Source organism: Eptatretus burgeri, chromosome 3 (genome assembly GCF_056783735.1).
Source record: "Eptatretus burgeri isolate ZD-2024b chromosome 3, Ebu_testis_v1, whole genome shotgun sequence".
In the NCBI taxonomy this organism is placed as follows: Eukaryota; Metazoa; Chordata; class Myxini; order Myxiniformes; family Myxinidae; genus Eptatretus; species Eptatretus burgeri.
Window position 1 is genome coordinate 32,771,430 of NC_140963.1, and position 23,172 is coordinate 32,794,601.

Sequence of the window (23,172 nt, forward strand, 5' to 3'; positions counted from 1 at the left end):
TCCAAGGAGGGACGAGGAACACGTGCAGCTGCATGACGTCACGGGCAGGTGCAAAGTGCGCGAGCTCTGAGTTGCCGCGCAGGTGCTGCGCATGGAAAAAAAAAAAAAAACAGTAAGCCTCACTTTCGGGTGCACAGGATTCCTGGGCAAGGGGTGGAAGACCCCCTTGACCTGGGCACAGGATGGAAACTAGTTAGGGGGAAGGGTTAGCTTAGTTAGACCGACTTCATGGGGCAGGGGTAAGTCCTCATGGAGTCCGTGGAATGGATTAGGTAGAGGGATTTAGTGAGCTTTAGGTTGGGAAATAAAATGGGAAATGATTTTTATGATTTGGAGACAGTGACAGACTTGTGAATGTGTAGTGGGGACGTAGCTTAGCTACGTAGTGTTAAAAGGAACGTGCTACTAGTTTAAGGGACGACGTGGGAGCACAAGTTAGTTAGGGGATGCAGATAGAAGGATGGCAGAGTTCAGTGATGTGTGTGTTGAAGAGTTGTGGGTTGTGAGGTGAGTACGTGTACATGGAGAGTGAGTGAGGCCAGCGGGTCTGTGTGTGTGGAGTGAATGGGGAATGCATGGTGCGATGAGTGATTGGGGGGAGGAGTGACTCCCGCCCAAGGGACCCCGGGGTCAGTATAAAGTGAGTTAGCGGGGTTAGTTAAATTGAAAAATGGAGGTCGTTTTGCTGTTGGTGGGAAAGTAGGCTCGAGACCCATTTGGAGGGGTGCAGGAGCCCTGTTGACGGGCTTGGGAGCGTGGCTGCGAAAGGTGAGTATCGCTGAGTGGGTACCCCGGGCACCAGGCTAGTCGGCCGCGGTAGGCCAAGGGCCCATGGGGGGCCGGGATAGCGTAGTGGGCACGGGTGCGCCTGCTTGGTGCGGGGGCCCGGGGCGCCATTAGCCGCGTGGGCAGTGTTGTGGGCAAGGGTGACCCTCAGAAAGGGGCCTGGGAAGCCAGCCTGCCACGTGTGCGTTTCAGGGGAGGTGCCATGGGGGGCACTCCCCGGTGTTAGGGAGCTGGTAGGCTCGGAGGCAGTGTAGTGCCCGGGGGTGCCATAGCTGGAGATTCGGCAGAGGGTCGTGCCTGCCAAAGGGGGCCACGTGTCCCAGCCAGGAGACCGTGTGAGGGCACGGAGAGAAAATTGGGGGGCGAGGCCCGAAATTGTGAGGACACCAACACAGGCGACGGGAATCTGGGTTGTTAGAACCAATAGTTTAAGCGAGAGGCGCTTGTTGAAAGCCCCGGGGTAGTTTAACAGTTAAATGGATAGGGTAGAATAGGAGATGTACCCCTCCGCACCATCCATCCCCTCGCTCTCGTTGTGGGCCGCTGGACCCACTTTGGTTTTGATCGCTGAACTCTGGGGAGGCCATTCTGAGGCTTCGTTGGGCCTCGACACAGGACGTTAGCTCTCCCTTATTCCCCTCTGGGAAGGGAACGTAGGGGTTGGGAGTAGGCTAGGTGACAGGATAGGTTAGCCGAACAAAGACGATAAAGGGGGTTAGGGGACGATTTATAGTGGGGAAGTAAAAATAAAAACAACAAAAAAATAAGTTGGGGCTAAATTGGGGTTTGACAAATTAAGGGAGTGGGTATGTACAGTGACAGGCAAAGGCGATAGGTGGGAGGGAGACAGGTCGAGGTAGGTTCAAAAAACAGGTAGGTAGGTCCGAGCCCGCCTTCCAAGTGGCCAGCACCACCGCACTCCCTCCACCAACCTCCACTGAACGGCAAAGGCTGGCCAGCTTCATCTGCTGGCTGCGTTGCTGCAAGGCAGAGGCCGGCCAACTTCATCGGCAGCTGTTGTTTTGCTGCAAGGCCTGTGCCGGCTGGATCGTCTGCAGCTGCTGTGCTGCAAGGCCTGTGCCGGCCGGATCATCTGCAGCTGTGGTACTTCAAGGCCTGTGCCGGCCAGTTCATCTGCCGGCTGTGTTTGCCTGCAACGGCCTTCTTCGGCGGGCTGTGTTTGCCTGCACCTTTGCCATGCCATGCCCACTGCCCATGTTCACCAGCCCCGTTCAATTTTTGCTTTGCCCCCCCTGTTCATTTCCATGTGCGCCAGGATCCGCAAGGCAACAGTTTGCAAGCTGCAAGAACTGCCCTGTTGGCAGCTACAACATGGGCCTGCAGTGGCGGCCCGTGCACCGTGTTGTGTTCACCCATCCATTCGTTGTGCTCATTGCGTGTGCCACTTGAGCTGGCACGGAGACTGCGTTGTGCAGCCCACGCACCGTTGTGGTTCACTGCGTTCAGTTCAAAAGGGAAGGCCTTGGACTGCATGTGAGCAGCCAGCCACGTGCCCTGTCACCTGCATTGTTTTGAGCCAGAGACTGCATGCGAGCAGCCTGGCTCCCTGCTAACTGCTTTTCTTTTGCAGAGTTCAATGATCCTGGGCCATGGTTTAGTGTAAAATTTGTAAGTTAAGGTAAGATGTAATGTAAATATGAGTGCGCCCCCGGCATGTTTGTCCTAGCGCCGGCAATTTTATTTAAGTCGTCCGTGTGAGTGAGTTTGTTTAGATAGTTACGCAGCTCTCAGGTTATTTATTTTGGGGACACGAATACCATGAATGTCGCACTCAGGGATCCGTAGGTAAAATGTACAAGGGAAAACTACACATGATGGCACACGAAAATTTGACGACTCGGGACGAGTCTGTAAAAAGGGGAGGGGGTAGTGTTGTGGTTACCAAATTCGCAAACCACCATTCAGGTCCCTTAGGTGAGGTATCTCGGTAAGTACATGTGTAGTTAGGCCCAAACCCGTTGTCTAGTGGGAATACATGTCATTTATGCGTGCTGCGACTCTTCAGGATAGCCGTTTTTCTTTTACTATCTTTATTTTGGACCAACCGCCATTACCACCACCAGTCACAACATCAACCACCAACCACAACGCCGCTTCACCACAACCGCCACGACCTTCACGTCACACCTTGCAACCGTCGCATCGCCACCGTTCTTGCGCCGCTTGTGGGTACAGGTGTTGGACTCGTACAGGGCGCGCGCCGAACAGCGTGTACAAAACCACGGATTTTCTGCTTCAAAAACGGATCAAAAACGACACACGCCCACTTTTGTGCCGTCCAATCGGTGAGCGAGGGGCGATTTGGCCCCGCCTCCAGGGCGTTGGAGGGCGATCGATATATGCAAATTTATGGATCAAAAAGCATTCACGCCCACTTTTTCTCGGGCCAATGGGGAGCGAGGTGAAAGGTCGAAGGGAGGGGGTCAAAGGCGAAGCCACGGGGCTTATATAAGCGACCGTGTTCGTCAGTCAGGAAACGAGAGAGTTAAGACTTCACGGGCGGTGGAGTTGGCAAGAAGGAGCTGGTCGTCGTGTGCGTTGGAGTCGGAGCGGAGGGGACGGAGCTGTGGAGAGGCGGCGAGGGCAGACGAGGGGGTGCTCGCATCGTGCAGGGAGCTGCACCCCAGGGAGGCCGACAGCGCGACCTGGCCGAGGTGGAGACGCTCGTCGCGGGACTCGAGGCAGAATAGGAATCCTCTATACCCCGAGCATCAGCAACCCCCTCCTGTTTCCCCCCGCGCTGAGATAGTGCGACCAAGGGGGCCCCTTTCCCACCCCCTACCAGACACTGCCCGCGAGGCCCGCGGAGTTGAGGCACCATCGCCGCTCCGCGTCTCATCACCAGACGGGTAGGCCCGACCCGGTCTCGGCCTCAGGCCCGCCTCATCTTTGAGGGTGTTCTTTTCCTTGGTTTTGGGTATGTGTTGTCGGCGCCGTCTGTGAAGTAAAATTGTATAAGTGTTGCCGTGTGCTCGCGTAATCGGTAGTAGATCTGCATTGTCGCATTTGCTTTTTGTGTAAATTGCATTGTGTTTTTCTTTTCTGTGTGCTTTTGGTGGAATTGAATATGTGTGCTTTCCGTTCATCGCGAATAAATGTGCTTTGTGTTGAACTGTTTCCCGCTTCGCTTCGTCATTTCCTTCATTGAATCCTCATCTTGCTTCACGTAAAGGGTTGGTAGTGGGCTGAATACGCCCGATAATTAATCGAACCGTCGAGGTCGACGAATAACACCGCTCGGTTATCCCGATAGTACGGAACGGGTCGCTTAAGTGGCCCGTGTCCGAAGTCGACCTGCGGCGAGGTGCGATCGCCCGGTCTACCCTCCGCGTGGGTACTTAGGTAGGTCGAATTTGGCGAGCAACCCTATCCCACGCGGGGGCTGATTGGCTCGATCGCGGTGAGACCGAAAGGTCCACCCGTGACTGGTTCCCGGCGTTAGTCCGAGAGGGTCACGACTGGATTGTCCGTCCGGTGGGCGACGTGCCGCGATTCGAATTACGTGGCCGTCAGCACGCCGGCGGGCGTGAATCCGCAACAATATATACATATATACATATATACATATATATATATATATATATATATATATATATATATATATATATATATATATATATATATATATATCGGGCGTATAAAAAATAGTGTGGTAGATAAAAACATTACAAAGGAAACTAGAGGGGGAGCACTCGGGAGAGTGCAAAACCTCCACCGCCAATACTGCTGGGTCACTCAAGTGAACCTTATATCTTATTCATTAAATATGATGTCAACAGTGCTGACAGAGTTATAGTTTTTTTCTCCAACATTTTTTTTTTGGAAGGGGGGGGGGGGTTGGAAATCACTTCAAACATATAGAAATGCAAAAAAATATATATTTCTCTAACAATTTTTTTTGTGGGGGGGGGACCAAGTCCAAAATCTAATGGCATGATCCTTGGACTATACCTAACCCCCCCCCACACCAAGTTTCGTCGAAATCCGTCGAGGAGTTTTTCCGTAATACAAAAAATTTAACATTTTCACGCTCACGCTGACGCTTGCGCCGGGGATATCGCTATAGCTCTGTTCTTCGAACAGGCGAGCTAAAAATCTTAAGTTCTTTCTTTTGAACCACTGCATCAATCGAAATTAAACTTTACTATTATGATCTAGTAGTCATGGGGAATATATGTTTTAAATTTCAACTTGCTCGGGCACATGGTCTGGCAGGCAGAATTATGTAATTTTTGAATCTTGTTCCAGGGATTTAAATCAAACTTGGTACAAGTATGTATAATGATGTAATAATGTGGGCAGAGGCATATCTGTCAACGTCACGACCCCGAAGAGTGCCATTCTAGTGTGTTTTTTTCTTTTAATACTGGCCGATGCCAATATCCTCAAAATGCCAGATATCGGCCAATATATCGGTCGATCAGTAATACAAATGTCCTTGGCCTGCATGTGATACACAGGGTATCCTCGCTCAATGTCATCCCGGTTAACGTTGTTTCCTTACAACATCGATAATTACATACAAAGGCTTCAAAGAATATTGTGATTATTTTCTCATAGCTCACTATTACATCATCCGTCAGAGCAGACTCCACTCGCCACCAGTAAATCGTTTTATTTTACTCAAGGGTGATTTTTTGTTGTTTATTTTACATTTATTTACAGTAATGTATTACAATGTACAATGCAGATTATATTAAAAAAAATGATGTGTGTGAATTTAATTAAATGTGATGCATTTAATGGGGGTGAAGGAACCTCACATAGATACCTATTTCTTTTATTTCTTATGAGAAAAATAGATCCATTTAACGTCGTTTCATTGAACATCATGGATTTCAAGAATGTAACCACAACTTTAACTGAGGTTCAAGTGTATGTACAAGCTCCTCCATGACTCTGAGACACCGTTTATAAAAATAAAAATAAAATAGAACAGCACTCTTCGATGTCGCCAGATATGCCTCCACACACATTATTGCATCATTATATATACTTGTGCCAAGTTTGATTTAAATCCCATCAGCAGTTCTCAAATATCACATGACCTGACATGACCTCTGACCTCCTGACCCCATAACATAATCAGTGTATGTATACATCATGACACATACTATAATTGTACCAAGTTTGACTTAGATCCCTTCTACTGTTGTTTAGTTATTCCAGTAACAAAAACCTATCATGGACTCTGACCTTTGACCCTTGATGCTGCCATCCAATCAGTTAATCTTTGCATCATACTGCATGCCAGCAGGATTTGTACTTCAGCCACCATTGAACACTTCACTCTGCAACACACACTTAGTGCGTTGGGGTGGTGCAGAGGTGTTGTCCACCACACGGCAGTCTCCTTGGGATAACCTGAGGCAGTCCCTTCGGGTGGGTATCTGGAATGTCCTATCCCTAAGAGATGGGGATGGGCGAGGCATCTTCCTGGGTGATGGCCAGACGGAGGCCCCTGGAACACCGCTGGGAAGTGGACACAACGGCATACGCTCCCAATGTATGTATGTACGTCTATTCCAAGTTTGGTCAAAATGCAATCACTGGTTCACAAGTTAGTGCAGTAACAGCATTTTTAACCTAACATGACCTCTTGCCACCTAAACCTAATCAGTTCATCTTTGCATCATTATACATCTCTTCAGCCGTTGTTAAGTTGTTGCGTTACCGAAAACCTATCATGGATGGACAACGTCAAAACATAATGCCTCTGGTGACTCCGTTGTCAGAGGCATAAAAATCCTCTCCTGCATTATTCTTGGAAAAATGGTAAACTTTATTTTCAAAAATGTAGCAAGAATAATGAAAATCATGTACATAGAAGATGTCTGACTTTAATTCATACTTGATGTTGTTCTTGCTGTCGATTACAAGGGCATTTATACAGCTTGCTGAAAAGGTTGTCAATACTTCATCGCCGTGAGTGGACTCAAAAAGACACCCGTTAACCGACCATAGTCCTCAAGAATATCCTTTTCCTTCTGAAACATCTTGGGAGTAAGGAAGGGGGAACGGAAAACATCAGGTAAAGTAAGGGACACAACAGTGAGGAATTATAAAATGGAAAACGTACTTACATTTGCCTCTAATGGGCTGTTTAGTATTATAGTGTTACAGGACTGCTGTTTAATTAGATTTGTCCATATTAAAGTCTGTGATATTACATTGATCATGCAATGAGAGAGGGCAAAAAAAAAATGGCATTGAACAGATAGTAGGGGATCAGGATAATGGTTGGACAGAATCAGGAAGGGAATGAATGAAGAGGAAAAGAAGGGAGAAAACAAACCTGCAAGTAAGAGGGATGGGTGAGGTAGGGTTAGTGAGAATTTTAAAAAAAAAATGTTGTGGGTAAGTATTTTCACATTGTGCTGGCAGGATGGCCAAGTAAAGGTGTGTGTACACTTGTCTCTAAGCAGTCTAGCCTGGGTTCAAAGCTTGACCCAGCTGTAAACTGAAAATCATAAATCCAGCTATAAACATAGGCTCCAAGTTAGGGAGGTCTGCGGTTCAAACCCCCAGTCGAGTCATACCAAAGACTTTAAAAACAGTATGTGCTGCTTCCTTGCTCGACGCTCAGCATTTAAAAGGATGGAGCACAGACAATCCCCACAGGTTGGCAGCCATGGGGTCTGGGGAGGAGGAAATTCCTCCTTAGGAAATGATCTGCTGAGTGCAGAGAGTAAAGCGACACCATTGTTGTGACATCGCTGGTGTGAAAATAAACTGCTTCGGAAGCACCGACACTCTGAAACAGAATCTTTCTAATGTATACTCGTGATATTCTGATTTATAGCATGAATATACAGGAGATGGTGGTGCACAATCTTCTTAAAGCCATACAGAGGAGAGTGGAGAGAGAGAGAGAGAGAGAGAGAGAGAGAGAGAGAGAGAGAGAGAGAGAGAGAGAGAGAGAGAGAGAGAGAGAGAGAGAGAGAGAGAGAGAGAGAGAGAGAGAGAGAGAGAGAGAGAGAGAGAGAGAGAGAGAGAGAGAGAGAGAGAGAGAGAGAGAGAGAGAGAGAGAGAGAGAGAGAGAGAGAGAGAGAGAGAGAGAGAGAGAGAGAGAGAGAGAGAGAGAGAGAGAGAGAGAGAGAGAGAGAGAGAGAGAGAGAGAGAGAGAGCAGGTGCAGGAAGGAGGCTCAACAGACGGGAGAAGTGAGAAACAAAGGAGTGGTGAGTGGTAAGCTTGGTTTTTGGGAGTTAAATCAGTTGGGGGTCTTTACTGGAAGCACGCCTTGAGGAGCTGGGGAGGGCCAGAAAACTGAAAAAGCAGAAGGAGCTACATCGGAGGGGACACGGTGAAAAACAGAGGCCACTAACATGTTGAAAATGTGAGTGGAACAAACCTTGAGTTTCGCTATCTTTGCAATTATATACACCTATGACTATGACATACATTCATTGTCTATGAGTATGAATGATATACATTCATTATCTATGAGTATGATGCCTCTCTACAACTTAATGACCGATTACCTGCCTCCAATCAGCTTCACTTTCATGAGTGTACCCGAGTAGATGACAGATCCCATGAAGAGTCGTTATCTGAAAAAATATATACAATGCAAACTGAATACAAACGGACATGGGCAATCTGTCCGAGCAACAATAAACGTAATGAATCAGTGGGTTTTGAAAAAGGAGACAGCATTAGAACAAAAAAAAACAAAAGAATACTGTGAGCAGGTTGTGCAGATGTTCTGCACTGCATTCTTGTGAAGCGTTATCGTTTCGACCCAGGTCTTGTATGTATTCAACACCGAGGAATATGTCTCCCAAGTTACAGTCCTCAGGATATTCAAGCTCTGGGAGTTTTCCCAGTTCTTCAATCTGCAAAGGAAATAACTTGCAATGTTTGCAATGCCGCAGCCAATCTGAAAAAACAAAAAGACGAAAGAACTAGAAAGACGCACGGTACAGCTTATACTGTACCTCCGCCAGGCTGAACAGTTTACGTTATATCTGGCCTATCCCACTGATAGGCCGGATCTGGATCCGGACCTGCACCAAAATCTTATCAGCTTGTTCTTGACACCAAACAAAAACATCCACCAAGTTTTGTCATAATCCATGCACAATGTATTGAGATATTGTGCTATAATATCATTTATGGCCTTCTCAATTTTGAAGTATCACTGAAAAATTCTCGGATTCTGATCCGGACCTTCACCAAAATCGAATCAATTAATCCGTGTCACCGACCCAACCAGTTCACCAAGTTTCGTCCAAATGCATCCATAACTTTTTGAGATATGCTACTCATCGAAAAACAAACAAGAAAGATGTTGATCATAGCATGATGCTTGCAAAATCCAAATAAACAATCGTTGCCATGGAAACAGCAATTTGGGAACTTTGAAAATTTGACCTCTGAAGTGTTTTTCATGATTTTTATCTGTACTAATAAAAGGCAGTGTGTGTGTGTGTGTGTGTGTGTGTGTGTGTGTGTGTGTGTGTGTGTGTGTGTGTGTGTGTGTGTGTGTGTGTGTGTGTGTGTGTGTGTGTGTGTGTGTGTGTGTGTGTGTGTGTGTGTGTGTGTGTGTGTGTGTGTGTGTGTGTGTCGTTGATTGGTATCTACATATGTGGATTTCACAATGTGGAATGGAGTCCTCCCAGGGTGGGCTCAAAGTGTCCACCTTCATTTCAGTATGGGGTCACGATTCACGGACCAAGCTGTGAAGTTTTCTGTTTTCAAAGTTTTGTGCGGAGGGCTCTCTTCAGGATCGTTACTGAGCCCAGGATGGCTTCCAACTAGAGTTCGTTTGTAGTGATATTCGCAGGGATGGTTTTTTTAAATATCTCTGTGAGGATCTTCTTCATCATTCCCATGAGGTTCTTCATCATCACTGGTACAACTTTGGCATTCTTCAGCTTCCAGGATCTTTTCACTTCATGCTTGAGATCTTGGTATTTGGTCATTTTCTTGATTTCCACATTGTTAATCCAAAATCACTGGAAGTAACACCTCACTTCGGGCCCTGTCACACCTTGACGTTTTAGCCAGCGTATGCAAGGTCTCAAAATGTATGTAAAACGCTGGCGTACGCTGAACTATTGATGTTTTTTTCAGTTTTGGGCGTATAATAACGTGTCGGACGAATGCAAAACGTATTAGTAACGGACACAGAACGTTTCAATCGCATATAGATAACTTATACCAACGAATGCTGAGCGTGTTGTCAGCGTTCACAACCTATGCCCAACGATAGTCTAACTTATGCATAGCGCGCAGCAGCGTATCGCCGACGATCACGTGGCGTAGGCTATTAATAGGCTGCGGCACGACGATTCAAATCATAACCGCACTAGACATCGAAGTGTGAAGCCGCTGTCACACATTGACGTTTTAGCCAGCGTATGCCGACGTATGAAAAATTTGCCGAACCAAGCTGGCACACGTCGAATACGTTATGGGTAAGTTTTGTTTACGTTAAGAGCACGCTGGCATACATCGTAGTACATTGGCATACGTCGTAGTACGCTGGCATACGTTGAGAAATTTTCAGCATGTTGAAAATTTCTCGATGTACTCGGCGTATGACGCACGTTCCGCATACGCTGGCATAAGTTGTAGGCACGTTACGTGATCGTTGACACACGTTACTTGTACGTTACTCATAAGTCGAAACACGTCAATGTAATGGTTAGCGTCAGTGTTCCAGACTCCCTGTTTTTTTTTTTTTTCCATGATGACGGTGATGTTGACACTTCGATTTCTAATGCGGTTACGATTTATATCATTGAGCGGCAACCTATTAATTATATTATATTGTTGTGGTTACCAAATTCGCAAACCACCATTCAGGTCCCTTAGGTGAGATATCTCGGTAAGTACATGTGTAGTTAGGCCCAAACCCGTTGTCTAGTGGGAATACATGTCATTTATGCGTGCTGCGACTCTTCAGGATAGCCGTTTTTCTTTTGCTATCTTTATTTTGGACCAACCGCCATGATTACCATCACCAGTCACAACATCAACCACCAACCACAACGCCGCTTCACCACAACCGCCACGACCTTCACGTCACACCTCGCAACCGTCGCATCGCCACCGTTCTTGCGCCGCCTGTGGGTACCGGTGTTGGACTTGTGCAGGGCGCGCGCCGAACAGCGTGTACAAAATCACGGATTTTGTGCTTCAAAAACGGATCAAAAACGACACACGCCCACTTTTTGCCATCCAATCGGTGAGCGAGGGGCGATTTGGCCCCGCCTCCAGGGCGTTGGAGGGCGATCGATATATGCAAATTTATGGATCAAAAAGCATTCACGCCCACTTTTAAAGTAAAAATAAAAACAACAAAAAAATAAGTTGGGGCTAAATTGGGGTTTGACAAATTAAGGGAGTGGGTATGTACAGTGACAGGCAAAGGCGATAGGTGGGAGGGAGACAGGTAGAGGTAGGTTCAAAAAACAGGTAGGTAGGTCCGAGCCCGCCTTCCAAGTGGCCAGCACCACCGCACTCCCTCCACCAACCTCCACTGAACGGCAAAGGCTGGCCAGCTTCATCTGCTGGCTGCGTTGCTGCAAGGCAGAGGCCGGCCAACTTCATCGGCAGCTGTTGTTTTGCTGCAAGGCCTGTGCCGGCTGGATCGTCTGCAGCTGCTGTGCTGCAAGGCCTGTGCCGGCCGGATCATCTGCAGCTGTGGTACTTCAAGGCCTGTGCCGGCCAGTTCATCTGCCGGCTGTGTTTGCCTGCAACGGCCTTCTTCGGCGAGCTGTGTTTGCCTGCACCTTTGCCATGCCATGCCCACTGCCCATGTTCACCAGCCCCGTTCAATTTTTGCTTTGCCCCCCCTGTTCATTTCCATGTGCGCCAGGATCCGCAAGGCAACAGTTTGCAAGCTGCAAGAACTGCCCTGTTGGCAGCTACAACATGGGCCTGCAGTGGCGGCCCGTGCACCGTGTTGTGTTCACCCATCCATTCGTTGTGCTCATTGCGTGTGCCACTTGAGCTGGCACGGAGACTGCGTTGTGCAGCCCACGCACCGTTGTGGTTCACTGCGTTCAGTTCAAAAGGGAAGGCCTTGGACTGCATGTGAGCAGCCAGCCACGTGCCCTGTCACCTGCATTGTTTTGAGCCAGAGACTGCATGCGAGCAGCCTGGCTCCCTGCTAACTGCTTTTCTTTTGCAGAGTTCAATGATCCTGGGCCATGGTTTAGTGTAAAATTTGTAAGTTAAGGTAAGATGTAATGTAAATATGAGTGCGCCCCCGGCATGTTTGTCCTAGCGCCGGCAATTTTATTTAAGTCGTCCGTGTGAGTGAGTTTGTTTAGATAGTTACGCAGCCCTCAGGTTATTTATTTTGGGGACACGAATACCATGAATGTCGCACTCAGGGATCCGTAGGTAAAATGTACTAGGGGAAAACTACACATGATGGCACACGAAAATTTGACGACTCGGGACGAGTCTGTAAAAAGGGGAGGGGGTAGTGTTGTGGTTACCAAATTCGCAAACCACCATTCAGGTCCCTTAGGTGAGGTATCTCGGTAAGTACATGTGTAGTTAGGCCCAAACCCGTTGTCTAGTGGGAATACATGTCATTTATGCGTGCTGCGACTCTTCAGGATAGCCGTTTTTCTTTTACTATCTTTATTTTGGACCAACCGCCATTACCACCACCAGTCACAACATCAACCACCAACCACAACGCCGCTTCACCACAACCGCCACGACCTTCACGTCACACCTTGCAACCGTCGCATCGCCACCGTTCTTGCGCCGCTTGTGGGTACAGGTGTTGGACTCGTGCAGGGCGCGCGCCGAACAGCGTGTACAAAACCACGGATTTTCTGCTTCAAAAACGGATCAAAAACGACACACGCCCACTTCTGTGCCGTCCAATCGGTGAGCGAGGGGCGATTTGGCCCCGCCTCCAGGGCGTTGGAGGGCGATCGATATATGCAAATTTATGGATCAAAAAGCATTCACGCCCACTTTTTCTCGGGCCAATGGGGAGCGAGGTGAAAGGTCGAAGGGAGGGGGTCAAAGATGAGAGGGCGAAGCCACGGGGCTGATATAAGCAACCGTGTTCGTCAGTCCAGTGAGTAGTAGAGTAGGTGAGTAGGAGAGTCGAGGACAGAGAGTTAAGACTTCGCGGGCGGTGGAGTTGGCAAGAAGGAGCTGGTCGTCGTGTGCATTGGAGTCGGAGCGGAGGGGACGGAGCTGTGGAGAGGCGGCGAGGGCAGACGAGGGGGTGCTCGCGTCGTGCAGGGAGCTGCACCCCAGGGAGGCCGACAGCGCGACCTGGCCGAGGTGGAGACGCTCGTCGCGGGACAATAAAAATCCTCTATACCCCGAGCATCAGCAACCCCCTCCTGTTTCCCCCCGCGCTGAGATAGTGCGACCAAGGGGGCCCCTTTCCCACCCCCTACCAGACACTGCCCGCGAGGCCCGCGGAGTTGAGGCACCATCGCCGCTCCGCGTCTCATCACCAGACGGGTAGGCCCGACCCGGTCTCGGCCTCAGGCCCGCCTCATCTTTGAGGGTATTCTTTTCCTTGGTTTTGGGTATGTGTTGTCGGCGCCGTCTGTGAAGTAAAATTGTATAAGTGTTGCCGTGTGCTCGGTAGTCGGTATTAGCTCTGCATTGTGTCTTCGCTTTTATATTTGCTTTTTGTGTAAATTGCATTGTGTCTTTTCTGTGTGCATTTGGTGGAATTGTATATGTGTGCTTCCCGTGTGCCGCGAATAAATGTGCTTTGTGTTGAACTGTTTCCCGCTTCGCTTCGTCATTTCCTTCATTGAATCCTCATCTTGCTTCACGTAAAGGGTTGGTAGTGGGCTGAATACGCCCGATAATTAATCGAACCGTCGAGGTCGACGATAACACCGCTCGGTTATCCCGATAGTACGGAACGGGTCGCTTAATTGGCCCGTGTCCGAAGTCGACCTGCGGCGAGGTGCGATCGCCCGGTCTACCCTCCGTGTGGGTACTTAGGTAGGTCGAATTTGGCGAGCAACCCTATCCCACGCGGGGGCTGATTGGCTCGATCGCGGTGAGACCGAAAGGTCCACCCGTGACTGGTTCCCGGCGTTAGTCCGAGAGGGTCACGACTGGATTGTCCGTCCGGTGGGCGACGTGCCGCGATTCGAGTTACGTGGCCGTCAGCACGCCGGCGGGCGCGAATCCGCAACAATATTATAACCGCACTAGAAATCGAAGTGTTAACATCACCGTCATACCAAAGAAGAAAAAAAACGGGGAGTCTGGAACACTGACGCTAACCATTACATTGACGTGTTTCGACTTCTGAGTAACGTACAAGTAACGTGTGTCGACTTGTGTCAACGATCGCGTAACGTGCCTACAACACGTTACTCATAGGTTAGAAATAAGTTTTGGGTACACTCACCATTACCTCGACGTGTTTCGACTTATGAGTAACTTACAAGTAACGTGTGTCGATGTGTATCAACGATCGCGTAACATGCCTTCAACTTATGGCCAGCGTTATGCGGAATGTGTGAGTCATACGCTGGCATACATCAAAAAATTTCAAGCATGGAAAATTTGTCTAACACCTCGGCGTACTATGACGTATGCCAGCGTACAAAGACGTATGCCAGCGTACTACGAAAAAAGCCAGCGTACTACGACGAATGCCAGCGTGCTCTTAACGTATACAAACTTACCCATAACGTATTCGACATGTGCCAGCGTTTTAACCAAATTTGCATACGTCAGGCATACGCTGGCTAAATCGTCAAGGTGTGACCGGGCCTTTAGCAATGCCTTCTTCTCTTTTTATTTGTACCCAAGTATGATATCTGGTCACAATGCTTTGTTTTCGATGTTCATGCCCGGTGGGATCATTAGGTCGTATGTGAGCTTTTTCATAGCTTCGTATGAAAAATTCAATGTTTTCAGGGATTGACTTTGATACATTTTCCCACAAATTTTATGGAATTGGAATCTCAAAGTTTTTCTAGATGTGCCATCAGATTACTTTACAAACTCTGTTGTGTTGTGTGCACAGCTGTTCTGTTTTTTTTCTTTTTGTGTGTTCAGTCATTAAGCATCACATATCATTCTCTTTGCTCACCACACCTCCACCCCTCACCTTTCTTCTCTTTTGAAGGACATTATCATAAAAAGAAAACCACAAAGCTTTTTGTTGTGCTCTCTTCAGGTGAAATTTGCACAAAGTGACCTTTAAAACTAAATTTACCTTTAAACAGAGTTCTTTGAAAGAGGAATTCAAGTGGGAAGTTAGCAAAATTCAATTGAAAGATACATCAAGGCACAGAACACTTTGTGCAAATTTCAGCTGAAGAGAGCACAACAAAAAGCTTCGTGGTTTTCTTTTTATGATGATAATGTCCTTCAAAATGTCTCTGTTTATTGGTTCGTGAGTCAGTGAGTGACCACTATATTCGTTATGTGTGTGTGTTGGGTAGTCGATGTAATCGAAAAAAAAAACTTTTCAAAAAAAAATTTTTTTGAAATTTGTTCTACCCTTATCACTTTTTCCGTCGATATGTTTGTCTGTCCCTCTGTTCGATCCAGTGCTCCGTTAATACAATGGCGATTTTGATGAAACTTGGTTGGTAGGTTCAGACCATGACCTAGTTGTGTGCAAATGAAAACCGTTGCTATGGACACCACCATTGCCTAGCAACGGCCAAAAAACATCTAAATGTGGGGGTATTTTACGAAAAAACAATCTGCAGCATTAACCCTTGAAGCTACAATCATGAATTTTCCTGTGCTTAATCCTCAGGTCATTCCCCATCGAACGGGCCCATCACGTCAGGTTCTATTGGGTCGTCGACTACCCATGTCCGCCTACCGGCTTGTCTGTTTGTCTGTCCCGAGCATAGCTCTGTGGGTGTTGATCCGATCCTGATAAAATTTTGGTGGGAGGTTTATATCATGATCTAGTTGTGTTCTCCTGAGAATGGGCATGCTGAGCCAATTATGGGCGGAGCCACGCCCAAAAAACATGTGTTTTTAGGGGGTAGCCGATTTCAAGTTACATCTTCTCCGAGGGGGTTTGTCGAATCTGGCAGAGGTTTCGGTATTTGGTTAACCCATTGGCACCTACATAGCCCCACGGACCTCGATTTTTCATTTTCGTCCCAAGGTCACAAGGTCACGAACTTAGAAAATTGCGAATTTTGACATAAAAATCATACGACCACCTAAACTTTGAGAGCTAGGATGACAATATTTTTTATGCATAATCTTGAGGTCATTCCCCACCTAAAGTCTTGAAACCATTTTGCTCTATCTCGAATACCTTGCCTGAGGTGCCCCCTTCAAGTTTGTTTTTACGCTGATTTCATCAAAGTATGGATAATCCGAGGAGTGTGAAAAGCCATATTGCCTATATGACGTTATATTGTTCCTGGAATGTTCCAGAGGAAATTTTGCACCAAAGGTCATAATCCTTGACCTTTGACCTTTAAAGTTCACAAAGGTCAAATTTTCAAAGTTGTGGGAATCTAACCGGGTTTTCGACCTTCTTCGAGGAACTAAATCCAATAAGCTATAGCACGTATCCTGTTTCCTTATTTTAATGTCCACAACATTGTTTTGTGACCTTTAAAGGTTATGCAAAGGTCAAATCTTGAAAGTTGTTGAACGAAACCGGGTTTTCAACATTTTGCAGCTAATAACCTGTCACTTGTACCACATCATGTTGATCATTTTTATAACTTGGTCAAAAATTATCACATTGTCTCATCCTTGACTTCTGAAACAATCTACATCGTCAAATACCGCTCGTGGACCATTGCAGTCTCTAGACTTGTGTCTATACTAAAGTTTTGTCGTACCAAGCATCTTTTTCTGTCTTTTTTCATTTTCTCTCTCATCCCCTCCTCACACCCTCCCTCCCACAGTGTACAGCAACATTTGGTGAGGCATAGCTCCCCCCACCTGCCCCCCCCTCTCTTCCTCCTCTCTCCCCCCTTTTTTGTTTCCTCCTCCCACTCACACTTCTCTCTCACTCACTCAGTCTGTCCCCTCCTTGCTCCCCCCTCCTAATAAAATGCAGCACTCTCCTCCCACACCTCTGTTGCTCTCTCGCTCTGTCTGTCTCTCTCTCTCTCTCCCCTCCCTCCCGCAGTGAATAGCAACGCTTGGTGAGGTGTGGCTCTCCCCACCTCCCCCCTATCACCCTACACCTGCCTCCTCTGTCTCTCTCTCTCCCCTTCCTCCTGCAGTGAATAGCAACGCTTGGTGAGGTGTGGCTCTCCCCACCTCCCCCCTCCCACCCTACACCTGCCTCCTCTGTCTCTCTCTTTCTCCCCGCCCCCTTTATTGTCCCCGTCAGCAAAGCGACGGGTTGTATTTGCTGGTGCATAATAAATTTGGCTGATACGTTTTCCAATTGCTGCCTAATAGGTGTTTTGCATGTTTTGTATGGCCTTGACCTTTGACCAACTTTGACCAAATTTTGCTCACCAACACTACACATTGTACAAATAAGCTGCACAAGTTTCAATTCGACATCGTGAAAAATTATTGATATGAGGTATGGTGGTAATAACCTTCAATTTTGCAAGTAACAAACAGGGGTGAAAACACAACCTTCATCCACCTTACATGGCAAAGGTAAAGATGAAAATCTCCAATTTATGTGCACGTTTGAATGCTTTCTCATATTTTAAGCATGAGGCTCGAGATTCAACGGTTGGGTTGCTATTTGTATGACGTCCTTCATCGAAACCGTTGACCATGCCTACCTTTTACTTCATGAGAGAAAGGCTTCATACCTCTTGACTTTTGTCACATATTGTTGTGACAGCCTGAATTTGAAATTGATTAAATTTAATTTTTTTGTCACTGATCTACACAAAACACCCCATAATGACAGGGAAAACATGATTTTCGAAACTTTTATACATTAATTGAAAATAAAAAAGCTGAAATACCTTGCATCAATAAGTATTCAACCCCTTTGCTATGACACTCCAAATGAAGCTCAGGTGCATCCAATTTCCTTAGATCATCCTTGAGATGTCTCTACAAGTTGGATCCACGTGTGGCCAATTCAATTGATTGGACTTGATTTATAAAGAAAAACACCTTTCTATATAAGGTCTCATAGTTGACAGTGCATGTCGGAGCAGATATTCCACCACAAAGTCCGAGGAACTGTCCGTAGAACTCGGATATAGAATTGTGAGGAGGCATAGATCTGGGGAAGGGTATAAAACAATTTCTAGAGTGTTGAAAGTTCTCAAGAGAACAGTGAGCTCCATCATTAGGAAATGGAAACAATATGTAACTACCCAGACTCTTCCAAGAGCTGGCCGCCTGACCAAACTGAGCAACTGCGCAAGAAGGACCTTAGTCAGGGAGGTGACCAAGAAGCCAATGACCACTCTGATAGAACTAGAGTTCCTTGGCTGAGATGGGAGAACCTGCCGGAAGGAGAACAGTCTCTGCACCACTCCACAAATCTTTGCTTTACAGAAGAATGGCCAGATGGAAGTCACTCCTAAGTAAAAGGCATATGACAGCATGCCTGGAGTTTACGTTCCAACAGGACAATGACCCCAAGCATACATCAAAGCAACACTGGAATGGCTTCGGAACAAGAACATGAAAGTCCTTGAGTGGCCCAGCAAAAGCCCAGACTTTAATCCCATTGAGAATCAGTGGAAAGACTTGAAGATTGCTGTTCAGTGTTCACCGACGCTCCCCATCCAACTTGACAGAGCTTGAGGGCAAATCTGCAAGGAAGAATGGGAGAAACTCCCCAAATCCAGATGTGAAAAGCTGATACAGAAATAACCAAGAAGACTCAAAGCTGTAATCGCTGCAAAAGGCGCTTCTACAAAGTATTGACTTAGGGCGGAAAAAAATAATTAAATTTAATCCTATCCAGGTTGGAACACAACAAAAATCCACAGGTGTATTTTTGACATTAAATCGAGGGTAGACGGATGTTGTTTTCACCTGTCTGTGAACACGATATCTCAACAAGTTGACAGATTCGGACAAAATTTGCTGGGCAGGTTGGGTGTTTGACAAGGATGAACCGATTATATTTTGGTGAAGATAGGGATCTCCAAAAAATTTAAAGCGATTCGGCTAAAACAATATATAACACGGTATTTTTAAAAGTTGTGGGCGAATTTTGACGAAACTTGGTGGAGGTTGGGTGTGTCACCAGGACGAATTAATTCAGTTTTGGTGAAGATTTGATAGATATGATTTGGAACTAGATATGAGAAGTTTTCTTAAAGCGATTCTTCGCTATCGAGAGATGGGGCCCAAAAAAGAAACAAAGCATGATATTTCAAGAAGTTGTGGACGAGTTATGACAAAACTTGGTGAATGAGAGGGTTCGGTGGCAAGAACAAGCTGATTCGATTTTGGTTCTTCATGTCCCAGTTTTAAAAGTCAGAAATGAAAAAAAACAAAAAAAAAAACAACCTGTGACGTCTGTCAATTTTAACCCCCACTGGAAATTTTACAAATCGCACCATGGTGACACCCTGGAACAGCCTACCAGAGAACAGTGTCAGCATCGAACATGAGAAAATTCAAGAGTAAACAGAGATCCCTTCCTATAGGTGCAAAGGGATAAATATACCAGGTATTAAGCAATGAGCCCCTCCTCATCCTCCTCTTCTTCTTCCTCACAAGTGTAACACGAGTCCCTGCCATCAGGTGGTGATTGGCAAATCACACCGCATGAAACAAATGCTTGTACCGTGTTCACACGAGTTACTCCTTCCCACCAAATCCATGGTCCTGGACGGATCAACATTGTTATGGGAGTAAAATTATTGCCGCCGCCACCGAAGGTGAAGGAGGTTATGTTTTCACCCCTTTCTCTCTGTCTGTGTACAGGATATCTCAAAAAGTTGTGGACGGATTTGGAAGAAATTTTGTGGGCAGGTTTGGTGTGTGACAAGGACGAACTGATTAGATTTGGTGAAGATCCAGATCCGATAATTATTGAAGTGATTCTTCACCATTGAGAGATGGGGCGAAACCGATAAATAGCATGATATCTCAAAAGGTTGTGGATGGATTTGGACGAAACTTAGTGGACACGTTGGGTGTGCTAGAAGGAAGAATATTTTTTTTTGTATACATTGTTGAGGTTCGTGTGAGAGCTAACACACAACGCACAGCAGGGGGGGGGGCATGATACAAGAGGGGCAGGAGAGGGAAGTACAAAACAGTGGGGAACAGAGACATTAGATCTGAGGAAGGGAGAGGGATGGGGTGGGGAACATGGGGAATAGAAGATGGACACTACAGAGACTTTCAGGAAGGAAAGTAGGGAATTTAAAGGAGGTGGGGTTGGTGTGGATTAATGGGGGTAGAAAAGATCGAGGATTTGGATGGGGGATGATAAGAGGTGGTGGTGAACAGCTGCCTTGAAGGCTTGGAGGGAAGAATGGGATTGAAGAGTGTGTGGGAGTTCACTCCAAATATGAGGAAAAAAAAAAAGAAGGAATGAAAGAGTGAAGGTGAGCAGCGATTCGTGATTTTGGTAGTTTTACCAGAAGGGGGTTGTTGGTGGACCTTCATTGCCCTGTGGAAATGTGGTGGGGACAAATCGCAGAGAGAGCAGGAGAGGGGGGTGAGACTGGAGAGGAGTCGGTAGAAGACAGAAAGACCACCGACCTACCTGCGGTGAATGAGTGAGAGGTCCAAAGACTCAGCCTCATCGCGGGAGATGCCAATGATCCTAAATGCCTTGGTTTCCACAGCGTGAAGCCGATAAAGGTGGGAGGCAGGAGCACCAGCCCAGAGGGGGGAGCAGTACTCCATCAGGCTGTGGACGAAATCTTTGTAAGTGGTCAGGAGCTCAGGTGGGCCGAGGAAGGACCTTGCACAATGGAGGATTCCCAGTCGGTGGGGGAAACGTGGGCGGAGGGAATGGGAATTGATTCGACTTTGGTGAAGATCCGAATGTGGATACGAGAATTATTTAATTTATAAATGTGATTCTTCAGCATCGACAGATCGAACCAAAAAACGATATGTAACACAACACGGCATGATATGTCAAACCTGTATTGGGCCCGATATGTTCTACTGGATCAGGCTTCGCATGGTGGAGGTACGTGCTCTACCGATACCCTTCTAGTTACCTTCGCATTCTGCGAAAGGTTCTGTATTGGTCGCTGTGTATTTATTTATTTATTTGTGAATGTGTGTGTGTGTGTGTGTTTGTTTGTTATTCGCATAACTCAGAAAGTATTAAACCAAATCGCTTGAAATTTGATGGGATGATGGGTTATTATCCAAGGAACATTTGATTAGATTTTGGGAGCGATCGGATCAAAGGTCAAGGTCAAGGTCACGGAAAGGTCAAATTCGTATTTTTACCATAGCGCGGTCAATTTTGATCTAATTGGCATGCAACCGATGCCAAAATGTTCAGAATTCATTGCCCAATCTTGTGATGGGCGACATGACACATTTACGTCATTACCCTTGTTAGCGGTTGGGGGTCAAAGGTCAGTGGGGTCACGACCTTTCAAAATATGCGGTTTTTGTCATAACACGGTCAAATCAAAACCAATTTGCATGAAACCAACACCAAAATGTTCACTGTTCTGTTAGGGTTATCCCCCACTCTCATGCCAAGAACAAAAAAAGTAGCGGAGGCGAAGGTATGCGCTCTATACCGAGTGCCCATTCTAGTTGTGAATTAATTACTACGGATTAAGGTAGTGAAGGTGTTGCGCAGAGACAGGGAACCCGAGGCTTGGCAGCACGTCACAGTGACACGGTGTAAAATGCACGGTCACACTGGGCTCCGCCTTGCCTGTAGGTTGGGAAACGCGAGCACGTCGGTGACTTCATCGTGGCCACAGTACGTGCGGTTGAGAGCTCTCATTCTCTCACTGCTTGAGCACAGCACGGCCAGCCGTGCACTCTGTGCTCCGGCGAGCGCACGCAGCCGTGCCACGTTCTGACGCAGCAACGCACGGCGAATCCGAACCGCGACCTGTGCGTTCCGGATCACCAAGCCCATGGCGACGGGTCGATCCCCACGTCGGTAACGAGGAGTCTTGTTCTCGGTTACAATGCAGATTCCCGCGGAAAAACCAGGCCGGAGTGTTTCGGGACACGTGGGATTTAACAAGACCCCACAACACGCGAACTATGAACAGGAGATTTAAAACGAAAACGAACGTTCACTTCACGATGAGGGCATTTCCGTGTCGAACTTCCTTCCGCCGCGTGTATCGGCATTCAGGGATCATGGTGGATGTGAATGTAAATGAAGAAAATACACAACACAAACACTGAGGACTTTTTACATTCCCTCGGAATGGGAACACTGAAGAGACATGGAAATCGTGCCAGCGATACTGCTACGCATTACTCTGCCATGGCGATGATACGTTGTAAAAATGGGAAAACTCTGTGACGAGATTTGAGCCAAATCGAGACAAACATGGAACTTGATGTTAAACCACGCGATCGAATAGATTTAAGATTTTGTCATTATTTCAGCGTATTGTTTTTCTGTAATTAAATTATCGATATATTATATACCAGCAAATAAAAACCGTCACTTCGCTGACGGGAATATGAGTGTGGGGAGGGGCGGTGGGTTGGGAGCGAGCGGGGGGAGAGAATGGGAAGGAAGTGTGGGGGGAGGGAATGGGTAGGAAGTGTGGGGGAGGGAATGGGAAGGAAGTGTGGGGGGAGGGAATGGGAAGGAAGTGTGGGGGGAGGGAATGGGAAGGAAGTGTGGGGGAGGGAATGGGAAGGAAGTGTGGGGGAGGGAATGGGAAGGAAGTGTGGGGGGAGGGAATGGGAAGTCAGTGGGGGGAGGGAATGGGAAGTCAGTGGGGGAGGGAATGGGAAGTCAGTGGGGGAGGGAATGGGAAGTCAGTGTGGGGGAGGGAATGGAAAGTCAGTGTGGGGGGAGGGAATGGAAAGTCAGTGTGGGGGAGGGAATGGGAAGTCAGTGTGGGGGGAGGGAATGTGAAGTCAGTGTGGGGGAGGGAATGGAAAGTCAGTGTGGGGGAGGGAATGGGAAGTCAGTGTGAGGGGAGGGAATGCAAAGGAATTGCGGTGGGATGGAATGGGAAGTCAGTGTGAGGGAAGGGAATGGGAAGGAATCATGTGGGGAGGGAATGGAAAGTCAGTGTGGGGGAGGGAATGGAAAGTCAGTGTGGGGGAGGGAATGGGAAGTCAGTGTGGGGGAGGGAATGTGAAGTCAGTGTGGGGGAGGGAATGGAAAGTCAGTGTGGGGGAGGGAATGGGAAGTCAGTGTGAGGGGAGGGAATGCAAAGGAATTGCGGTGGGATGGAATGGGAAGTCAGTGTGAGGGAAGGGAATGGGAAGGAATCATGTGGGCAGGGAATGGAAAGTCAGTGTGGGGGGAGGGAATGGGAAGTCAGTGTGGGGGGAGGGAATGT

The 23,172-nt window shown here is 47.3% G+C and overlaps 1 protein-coding gene across 2 annotated transcripts; it reads right to left on the bottom strand.

Moving 5' to 3' along the window:
* Window positions 1-5,402: 5,402 nt before the first annotated feature.
* Window positions 5,403-21,999, bottom strand: YBEY (ybeY metalloendoribonuclease). Of its 2 annotated transcripts, none has more exons than XM_085872850.1 (4): window positions 21,564-21,999; window positions 8,491-8,643; window positions 8,294-8,358; window positions 5,403-6,803 (listed from the first exon to the last, which is right to left on the bottom strand). In XM_085872850.1, exons 1-4 carry the CDS (start codon window positions 21,771-21,773, stop codon window positions 6,758-6,760), a joined length of 474 nt encoding a protein of 157 aa, XP_085728976.1. In that variant the 5' UTR covers window positions 21,774-21,999; the 3' UTR covers window positions 5,403-6,757. The 2 variants fall into 2 exon arrangements, with proteins under 2 accessions (XP_085728976.1, XP_085728975.1); XM_085872849.1 differs by having other exon boundaries at window positions 8,290-8,358; window positions 21,564-21,997.
* Between the last annotated feature and the right edge of the window lie 1,173 nt (window positions 22,000-23,172).

What these genes read in the sequence shown, in the direction of transcription:
- YBEY (XM_085872849.1), bottom strand. Translation starts at nt 21,773, where the DNA reads ATGGGCTTGGTGATCCGGAACGCACAGGTCGCGGTTCGGATTCGCCGT. An exon ending in TCGCGTTTCCCAACCTACAG is followed by an intron (nt 8,644 to 21,563) that starts GCAAGGCGGAGC and finishes TTTCCTTTGCAG; the next exon opens with ATTGAAGAACTGGGAAAACT. An exon ending in GTGAAGCTGATTGGAGGCAG is followed by an intron (nt 6,804 to 8,289) that starts GTAATCGGTCAT and finishes CTTACTCCCAAG; the next exon opens with ATGTTTCAGAAGGAAAAGGA.